The following is a 10810-nucleotide window of genomic DNA, read 5'->3' as shown; positions in this document are numbered from 1 at the left end:
CCTGGATGCTGTCAACCCCTGGATGCTGTCAACCCCTGGATGCTGTCAACCCCTGGATGCTGTCAACCCCTGGATGATGTCAATCTCTGGATGCTGTCAACCTCTAGATGCTGTCAACCCCTGGATGCTGTCAACCCCTGGATGCTGTCAACCCCTGGATGCTGTCAACCCCTGGATGCTGTCAACCCCTGAATGCTGTCAACCCCTGGATGCTGTCAACCCCTGGACGATGTCAACCCCTGGATGCTGTCAACCCCTGGATGCTGTCAACCCCTGGATGCTGTCAACCCCTGAATGCTGTCAACCCCTGGATGCTGTCAACCCCTGGATGCTGTCAACCCCTGGATGCTGTCAACCCCTGGATGCTGTCAACCCCTGGATGCTGTCAACCCTTGGATGCTGTCAACCCCTGGATGCTGTCAACCCCTGGATGCTGTCAACCCCTGGATGCTGTCAACCCCTGGACGATGTCAACCCCTGGATGCTGTCAACCCCTGGATGCTGTCAACCCCTGGACGATGTCAACCCCTGGATGCTGTCAACCCCTGGATGCTGTCAACCCCTGGATGCTGTCAACCCCTGAATGCTGTCAACCCCTGGATGCTGTCAACCCCTGGACGATGTCAACCCCTGGATGCTGTCAACCCCTGGATGCTGTCAACCCCTGGACGATGTCAACCCCTGGATGCTGTCAACCCCTGGATGCTGTCAACCCCTGGATGCTGTCAACCCCTGGATGCTGTCAACCCCTGGATGATGTCAACCCCTGGATGCTGTCAACCCCTGGATGCTGTCAACCCCTGGATGCTGTCAACCCCTGGATGCTGTCAACCCCTGGATGATGTCAACCCCTGGATGCTGTCAACCCCTGGATGCTGTCAACCCCTGGATGCTGTCAACCCCTGGATGCTGTCAACCCCTGGATGCTGTCAACCCCTGGATGATGTCAACCCCTGGATACTGTCAACCCCTGGATGATGTCAACCCCTGGATGCTGTCAACCCCTGGATGCTGTCAACCCCTGGATGCTGTCAACCCCTGGATGCTGTCAACCCCTGGATGATGTCAACCCCTGGATGCTGTCAACCCCTGGATGCTGTCAACCCCTGGGTGCTGTCAACCCCTGGATGCTGTCAACCCCTGGATGATGTCAATCTCTGGATGCTGTCAACCTCTGGATGCTGTCAACCCCTGGATGCTGTCAACCCCTGGATGCTGTCAACCCCTGGATGCTGTCAACCCCTGGATGCTGTCAACCCCTGGATGATGTCAACCCCTGGATGCTGTCAACCCCTGGATGCTGTCAACCCCTGGATGCTGTCAACCCCTGGATGCTGTCAACCCCTGGATGCTGTCAACCCCTGGATGATGTCAATCTCTGGATGCTGTGAACCTCTAGATGCTGTCAACCCCTGGATGCTGTCAACCCCTGGATGCTGTCAACCCCTGGATGCTATCAACCCCTGGATGCTGTCAACCCCTGGATGATGTCACCCCCTGGATGCTGTCAACCCCTGGATGCTGTCAACCCCTGGATGCTCTCAACCCCTGGATGCTGTCAACCCCTGGATGCTGTCAACCCCTGGATGCTGTCAACTTCTGCCTAGTGTCACTCCCTTCCTAGTGTCAGCCCCTCTCTGCTGTCAACCCCTCGCTGCTGTCAACCCTTCCCTGCTGTTAACCCCTCCCTGCTGTCAACCCCTCCCTGGTGTCACTCCTCCCTACTGTCAGCCCCTCCCTGCTGTTAATCCCTCCCTACTGTCAATCTCTCCCTGCTGTTAATCCCTCCCTACTTCCAATCTCTCCCTGCTGTTAATCCCTCCCTGTTGTTAATCCCTCCCTACTGTCAATCTCTCCCTGCTGTTAATCCCTCCCTACTGTCAATCTCTCCCTGCTGTCAACCCCTCCCTGCTGTTAATCCCTCCCTACTGTCAATCTCTCCCTGCTGTTAATCCCTCCCTACTGTCAAGCTCTAACTGCTGTTAATCCCTCCCTACTGTCAAGCTCTACCTGCTGTTAATCCCTCACTACTGTCAATCCCTCCCTGCTGTCAATTCCTCCCAGCTGTCAAAACTTCCCTGCTGTCAACCCCTCTCTGATGTCAACCCCTAACTGCTCTCAACCAGTCCCTGCTGTCAACTCCTCCCTGCTGTCAACTCCTTCCTGCTGTCAACCTCTCTCTGCTGTCAACCCCTCTCTGCTGTCAACCCTCTCCCTGCTGTCAACCCCTCTCTGCTGTCAACCCCTCCCTGCTGTCAACCCCTTCCTTGCTGTCAACCCCTCCCTGCTGTCAGCCCCTCCCTGCTGTCAACCCCTCCCTGCTGTCAACCCCTCCCTGCTGTCAACCCCTCTCTGCTGTCAACCCCTCCCTGCTGTCAACACTGTTAGTAAACAAAGTCCTACTGTTAGTAAACAAAGTCCCACTGTTAGTAAACAAAGTCCCACTGTTAGTAAACAATGTCCTACTGTTAGTAAACAAAGTCCTACTGTTAGTAAACAAAGTCCTACTGTTAGTAAACAAAGTCCCACTGTTAGTAACCAAAGTCCCACTGTTAGTAAACAATGTCCTACTGTTAGTAAACAAAGTCCTACTGTTAGTAAACAAAGTCCTACTGTTAGTAAACAAAGTCCTACTGTTAGTAAACAAAGTCCTATTGTTAGTAAACAAAGTCCCACTGTTAGTAAACAAAGTCACACTGTTAGTAAACAAAGTCCCACTGTTAGTAAACAAAGTCCCATTGTTAGTAAACAATGTCCTACTGTTAGTAAACAAAGTCCTACTGTTAGTAAACAAAGTCCTACTGTTAGTAAACAAAGTCCCACTGTTAGTAAACAATGTCCTACTGTTAGTAAACGAAGTCCTACTGTTAGTAAACAAAGTCCTACTGTTAGTAAACAAAGTTCCACTGTTAGTAACCAAAGTCCCACTGTTAGTAAACAATGTCCTACTGTTAGTAAACAAAGTCCTACTGTTAGTAAACAAAGTCCTACTGTTAGTAAACAAAGTCCTACTGTTAGTAAACAAAGTCCTACTGTTAGTAAACAAAGTCCTACTGTTAGTAAACAAAGTCCCACTGTTAGTAAACAAAGTCCCACTGTTAGTAAACAAAGTCCCACTGTTAGTAAACAATGTCCTACTGTTAGTAAACAAAGTCCTACTGTTAGTAAACAAAGTCCTACTATTAGTAAACAATGTCCTACTGTTAGTAAACAAAGTCCTACTGTTAGTAAACAATGTCCTACTGTTAGTAAACAAAGTCCTACTGTTAGTAAACAAAGTTCCACTGTTAGTAAACAATGTCCTACTGTTAGTAAACAATGTCCTACTGTTAGTAAACAATGTCCTACTGTTAGTAAACAAAGTCCTACTGTTAGTAAACAAAACATAAACAACTAGCTACCCCAAGAAATTAAAAAAATACTGCTATATGAAGCGAATCCTCCTTCAATGCTCTTAGATCCCATATACTTGATCCCTGTAGAGTTGGAAGCTCTCTCATGTTTGCCTTGAAGGTGAGGATACAGTGTAATTATTGCTAAGGAAACTCTGGCAATCTGACATCACTGACGTCTTGTCAACATTAAAGATGTCTTACTGGTTATTAACTTCTTTGTACAACTATTTAACAGATGATTGGTGGTAACAATTTTACTAGAAAAGTCACTGTTACCAGAGAGTGAAGGAGTATTATGACTGTTACGTGACATCTGGGCCATGTTACGTGACTGCTGTGCTACGTTACGTGACATCTGGGAAATGTTACGTGACATCTGGGCCATGTTACGTGACATCTGGGTCATGCTATGTGACATTTGGGAAATGTTACGTGACATCAGGGTCATCTTACGTAACATATATGTCATGTTACGTAACATCACGTCATACATGTCACATTTCTTACTGGTGATTTTCCTGTTATCTACCCTCACATTATCGTGTAGTTATCAATATTTATACATCCCCGTATTATCAATAAACAAAAAAACGTGTGGTAACTCACTTGCAGAACGTCTTCCAAATTTTGGTCATCTCTCGAAATCTCCCTCCCCCTACCCTCTCAAAAAAAAAAATTTGGGGGGTAGATTTGGTTCGGAAAAATCACGATAAACAGTGGTAATTTTTTTTTCAAATGTTCAGGGACTTGACCAACGCTAATCATGACATGAAGATACCGGTCTTAGTTCCAGAGATCAGGTCGCTAAAGTAATTAGTTCTCCTAAATATTTACATATACATTCCTCAAACTCAAGATATTCGTTTACAATTCGTCTTTATATATACACACACAAATTTACATGGCTTTTATGTAGAGGATAATCTCACTTGGAAGAACAGGAATCACTAATATATTATTACTAATGTTATTCTTATCTCTCAGAGTATTTACCCTCTGCCCTTCTCTACACCGACGCTTTAATATATACCTCGCAGTCGGATTCGTAAACATTGTTCGTTCCTTTCCGGCTTTAATGATGAAGCTGGTCAGTCACCTTCGTTGGTCACCGCCCTGTGCCGTTGATGGCCCAGTCCTTGTAGAACCATAACAGAGAACTGAATCCTACCCTCAATCCTCTTATGTATTCTTGTTTCATTACGTCACTTATACTGCCTCAGGTACCTATGTTTTGTTTTCAGAGTTACCTACTGTCCCTGTCACTTTTATTTCCAGTTACGTACGACGAAGTAGGAATCCGGATTCGTGGATATAATTTGTTGACGTTTTTCCAGTTGTTACGGTGAATCCATAAACTGTCTTCGCTCTTCGTTTTTCCGGAATCTTTTTTACCGGACCAATCACTACTTTTCTAGTTACCTACGTTCCCAGTCATTCAGTGATTCAGTTGTCAGTAGTCCAGGTTAACCATGAACCACGCTACTAAATATTCCCAGTTATTTATTGTTCCAGTTTCTATGGAACGTTATTTTCCAGGATTACAGTCATAAATTTATCTTTCTGTCTAATAGGAATTTAGGTAACTGATTCTTCAGCTTCAGATGAGTTTCAGCTCTCTAAGTACCAATTGTTTGTGGTTCCAGTTGTCTATATTACCAGTCATTCATGGATTCTGCCATCCATCGTTCCAGTGATCCAGAATCCGGCATCCCAAGAGTCTAGTCACTTAGAATACCACACGTTTACGATTCTAATCCTCTAAGTTGCACCACGTTAATAATTCACGTTACTCGGGGGTTATCTACCCATCCAAGTATTGATGTTTCGTCTCAGATGGGTAGTGATATTCCGTCCCACTTAGATGGAAAGACACATACGAGGTTTCTCTCAGATGGAAAAGTACTCGATATTTCGGTCAGCAGCTGCACCCATCCAAGCCTCCCACGTCTGCTCAGGTGTCAAACCAAGCTGCTAACTGTAGGGAGGGAGAAAATTATGTTATAAATTCAGAGAAAAGATTTCTTGATAGTTAAATTTCTGCCAATGGGAAAAAACTTACGTAGCTGTAGTGGAGGAAAATACTCTAGACAACTTTAGGAAAAGACACAGATTTTCTTCCCTGAAGATTATTATTATTATTTTCATTATTATTATTATTTATAATAATAATAATAATAATAATAATAATAATAATAATAATAATAATAATAATAGCAATAATAATAATAATAATAATAATAATAATAATAATAATAATAATAATAATAATAATAATAATAATAATAACAATAATAATAATAATAATAATAGCAATAATAATAATAATAATAATAATAATAATAATAATAATAATAATAATAGTAATAATAATAATAATAATAATAATAATAATAATAATAAGAACTATAATAATAATAATAATAATAATAAATAATAATTCGAAAAGTTTGATTTACCAAAGCATTGCTATTCTGATTTGCCAAAAAAGGTGACATAGAGATGTTTACACACTGAGTTACATAGTGAAATTCACTCTTGAAATACACAACTCTGAATCTCCAATAAGTCAAGTCGAAGTACTTACTTCTGATCTCTGGTAAGTCGACGTACTCTGTAACTCTCCTTCAATTACTCACCTCTTAGTTTACTTGGGGTTATCCTCCTCCTCTTCATCTTCGGTGAAGAGATAGGTGCTCCAGTATGCCATGTTAAAGAAGGCGAAGACCAGAGGGAAGGTGATGCGCGAAATGACATCTATGCGCTTGCTACGGGTTGGAAACTTGGCCAGCCACGTCCTGCAACAGTTCTTGCGAGGCGCCTGAAGGTGGATCTCGCAGGGACGCCCCTTGTCCCCACCCATCCCGCCGTTGTGACGTGACACCAGTGGCTTCTGCGGGGCGCAACACGGGGGAGAGAGAAACTCATCAACAGCAGAACGAAACACCTACGCCAGTATCTGCGTATAACGAGGGGTTGAAACCCATCCACTGAAACTATATACAATTTTGCGGATGTTAACCACTAACAACCCAAGCTTTCGAAAGAAGATTTTTCTAAACGACGTTTCTACACGATTGGGATCAGTATCAGATCATAATTTGTGATCTAATAATGGTTCATGACAGAGCGAAACGTCCTCTACAGTGTCCTCTCTATAATGAATGTTATTCCAGTCACGATATTGTGGCTTATATTGAATTATATCAATTATAAGGAGAGTTTAGACACCAGGCGTCTTAGCTGATGTTAAATAACAGGTGAAGTTAAATTTAGGTTAAATTTAGACAAAAGGCAGTGGTTACACAGGTGATGTTTACACAAAGGTAAAGTTTAGAGAAAAGATAATAAATATATATATATATATATATATATATATATATATATATATATATATATATATATATATATATATATATATATATATATATATATATATATATAACTTGTATAAACTCTTGGGTATATAAATCAAAATTAAAATAAAACTTGTTTATCTATTTGCTGTTGTATTAACACACTATATATCTTATATATAAAATAGGAAGTGTTTGAGTGTGTGTGTGTGTGTGTGTGAGAGTGCCCTTCGATTCACACAAATAACTCGAGAATCAGATGAACCAAATTTTGGGTTATGTATATATATATATATATATATATATATATATATATATATATATATATATATATATATATATATATATATATATATATATATATATATATACATATATATATATATATATATATATATATATATATATATATATATATATATATATATATATATATATATATATATATATATATATATATGTATATGGTTGCAAAACAACCACGGAAACGCGAAACGTTTGGGAATTAAGATACCTAAGTGTTGCCTATGTGTCTTTCCTACCAACCTGTCGGTATTATATACCATTTTGATATTCACTCTGTCAGACACTGCAACACAATGGCATCTTGGTACAGAAGAGAAAACACCTTGGACAACTTTTTCAAGTGAGAATTACTTGATCTGAGAAGTACGTGACCTCTCAGTGGCTACATTTTCTCTTCTACTACTCTGCACCTCTCCTTCCGACAGTATATAAGTCTCCAACCTGTCGCTTATCTCTGTATATTGTTTCAGACTATGGAACAGAACTCGTCTCTAGGCTGAGGGACTGACAACCTCAAATCTACGACTTATAGGGTGATGGGCTGATTACATCGTCTTCACATCTCTACTGCTCCTATCTACTTTCTGTACTCGACTGAAGAAGCCTACTGTGTAGGCGAAACGTTTCGGAATAAAGTTGCCTAACTGTTGCCCATGTGTCTTACCTACCATGGATACACTGTGAAAATCAGACATATATATGCACAATCATTAGGACTGATAAAACGTTTCCATCAGTAAGCGTTTTGACTGTGCATATGTGTCTAATTCCCTGCAATCCAGCCGACTGTACTAGGAGGAACCCGCCGGACTATACAACACAATACCGTCTTGACTGTCTCCTTGTGCAACATTCTCTGACAGAGAGGAACACTGCAACATTCAAGAATGACCTTGAACACTCTGTACAACAGAACAACAGGACAGCCTTCAAAGTGAGTTCTTGATACCCTTGAAGAGGAGTTACCCCTCTCCTTTCATGCATTAGACTTGATTACCTTTTATACCACAGTCGCTGTATGAATAATAATAATAATAATAATAATAATAATAATAATAATAATAATAATAATAATAATAATAATAATAATAATAATAATAATAATAATAATAATAATAGCCATTCTCACTGTTAGTAATTGCATTGTCAGTGATGCCTAGTAACCTCCATCCTTAAAACATAAGAATGGAGGAAGACGTAAGCGCAGCGTACAGTGGCACACAGGTTGGCATTTACCGAGCTACTTAAATAACCGAAGACGTTTAGAGAGAGGATTTGATTATTTTCAAGTTGGGTGAGTTGAGAAAAGTGAACGATGTTCCCCTGTAACAGCTCAGTCCCCCGCTAAAAAATAAAACAGAAATCTGGTTGCAGAATGCAAGACACACGGCCAGCACATTGCTTTGTGTGGCAGAGGTGTGATAGTTAAGACACATGTACGATACTTTGGAGTTTTCATTGGCGAAACGCTTCACCTGCACAGCAGGTGAAGCGAGTATCTTATTCATCAATTTATTAGTATTAAGATGCGTATGTTAGCGTGTGGCACTGTTTCCCAGCAAGGCAGGTGAGTGTGAGATGCGTACGTTGTTGCCTCCTAGCAAGGCAGGTGAGTGTGAGATGCGTATGTTGTTGCCTCCTAGCAAGGCAGGTGAGTGTGAGATGCGTATGTTGTTGCCTCCTAGCAAGGCAGGTGAGTGTGAGATGCGTATGTTGTTGCCTCCTAGCAAGGCAGGTGAGTGTGAGATGCGTATGTTGTTGCCTCCTAGCAAGGCAGGTGAGTGTGAGATGCGTATGTTGTTGCCTCCTAGCAAGGCAGGTGAGTGTGAGAGGCGTGGGCACTGTTTCCCAGCAAGGCAGGTGGGTGTGTGAGGCATGTGTCATTATCTCTTAGCAAGGCAAGGCATGAGTCACTCTCCTAGCACCTGGACAGGTGCCACACTTACCGTCTTAGCGATAAGCAGGTCCATCAACCGTCGTGGACGGGGTGGAGAAGCCGGCTGGACAGGGCAAGATTTGAAACACCCTTTTAGAAGAAGCTCTACTGTACATGAATGACTTCTAGCCAAAAAACTGAAACCCCTCTACCCCACACTCTTCCTCTATACTCCTCTATTGCATTGGTTTCTAATCTAGGGGAGCGTGGTCAAAGGGTTCTAGTGTGGGAGACATAAGAGGATTTAGAGGAGCCTTTAGCAGTGGGCTAGATAGGAACTGTAAGGGAGAAAGGGAACACAGGTAGACGGAGAAAAATTGGGACATATTATAAAGGTCAACTTGCATGTCAAATTTCACTAGGGATTATCCACACTATCTGGCCAAGCATATTGATAAATCCATTCTCGGGATGTAAACATTAAGGGAACACAAAGAAACAGGCAAAACGAACACGGAATGAAAACAGTAAGAGACTCACTGGTGCCAGAACGTTTGAAACAACATGGCTGCCATACAAGTTAAGCACACGTATGAACTAGTGAGGCTAAGCCTATTCTACCTTCACCCTACAGAGCACAAGACCTTACATATAGAGAGGGGAAAACGATATAAGAATGCATGACTACAAATATGAAAAAACACCTGTGTGGAGAAAACACATACACGGAACAAACACCTCAGCGCATCCGTGCATTTCGCATCTGCCGAGGAATTACGACAGCGCTTAGGCAAGCCTGCTGTGTTTTTTTTCTTACTGTGGTGTTTATTTCATGTATATCTGTATATAATACCATAAAGCTAGCTTGATACATATAGCTGGTAATGAGAGGGAAGCAAGCCATAAATACTCTTAGTGTAGTTATAATTAAAAGGAAGGCTATTGAAATATATGACCCCGCTAAGGGAGGAGACTTTCCCATTGTGTTCTGGCACCTCGGAGTTCCACTGGTGACGTTACTCAAGGTTATTTACCATAGCAAAGGTGTGCCCGTCTTCAGTCTGGTCCTGCATGGCGGCTTCCAACGCTGCGGCGTGTTCCGCCTCCCACTGTTTCTTTTGCTCCTTCAGCTTCTCCTTCATCTTCTCACGGTGTTTATCGGAGCGCGAGGCGTAGTTGACGAGCGCGAACTCCAGCAGCGCCCCGAAGACGAAGGTGAGGCATACGCCGGTCCACACGTCAATGGCCTGAAGGTGAGACAGTTGGAGGGAGGGAGTCAAGCCCTGAGACCCACACACAAGACACCTACCTCTCCCGGTCTTGGGCTTCGAGTCTTGAAACAAAATCTTTACTAATAAGGCGAGAAGAGCAACAGTCCAATCATTTACTGTGTATATCCACCACTGTAAAGAATTTTGCACCAGTTAATATGAAGCAAAAGATTTTTTTAGATTATCTCTAACTAGGAAAGCAAAGAACGCCTTTGAATTTAAGTCCCAGAGCGGGGGTGATCTTGGTGAATCGCACGCTCTATGCTGGTGAGAGGGCAATTTTTGTAGGGGAAGGCAGCGGAGGGCATGCGTACAGCAAGGGCTATATGGAGCAGAGGCAGCTAGGACAATGTGGAGCAGAGTAAGGGGAATATAAGAGGTGGTATAGAGGAGAAGTCACTCACAGGTGGAAGAAAACTAAGGGCGAGTGATTCGATATTCGTATTAATTGTAGAATTACCGACAGAATGTTGTGAAAACAGACACAGATGCAGCTAATATGACGTTTGATTGTGGCAATAAAATCTCACATTAGCTGTATGTGTGTCTATTTACCGATTCAATATCAAGCGATGTCGAGAAAGTAGCGACTCACGGGAGGAGGAGGAG

General features: G+C 42.4%; 1 protein-coding gene across 5 annotated transcripts in view; it reads right to left on the bottom strand.

The window, feature by feature from the left end:
* Window positions 1-3324: 3324 nt before the first annotated feature.
* LOC128698893 (glutamate-gated chloride channel) overlaps window positions 3325-10810 on the bottom strand; it is a 412436-nt gene continuing 404950 nt past the window's right edge. The window contains exons 13-16 of one of the 5 annotated variants that reach the window (XM_070096884.1): window positions 9965-10177; window positions 9001-9054; window positions 6032-6285; window positions 3325-5370 (exon numbers count right to left, since the gene is read on the bottom strand). In XM_070096884.1, the coding sequence (XP_069952985.1) occupies window positions 6040-6285; window positions 9001-9054; window positions 9965-10177 (513 nt within the window). In that variant the 3' untranslated portion in view covers window positions 3325-5370; window positions 6032-6039. The remainder of the gene's footprint in view (window positions 5371-6031; window positions 6286-9000; window positions 9055-9964; window positions 10178-10810) is intronic. The other 4 variants (XM_070096883.1, XM_070096885.1, XM_070096886.1 and 1 more) reach the window with 4 other exon arrangements.

Source organism: Cherax quadricarinatus, chromosome 55 (genome assembly GCF_038502225.1).
Source record: "Cherax quadricarinatus isolate ZL_2023a chromosome 55, ASM3850222v1, whole genome shotgun sequence".
In the NCBI taxonomy this organism is placed as follows: Eukaryota; Metazoa; Arthropoda; class Malacostraca; order Decapoda; family Parastacidae; genus Cherax; species Cherax quadricarinatus.
This window is presented reverse-complemented; position numbering and strand designations above follow the sequence as displayed.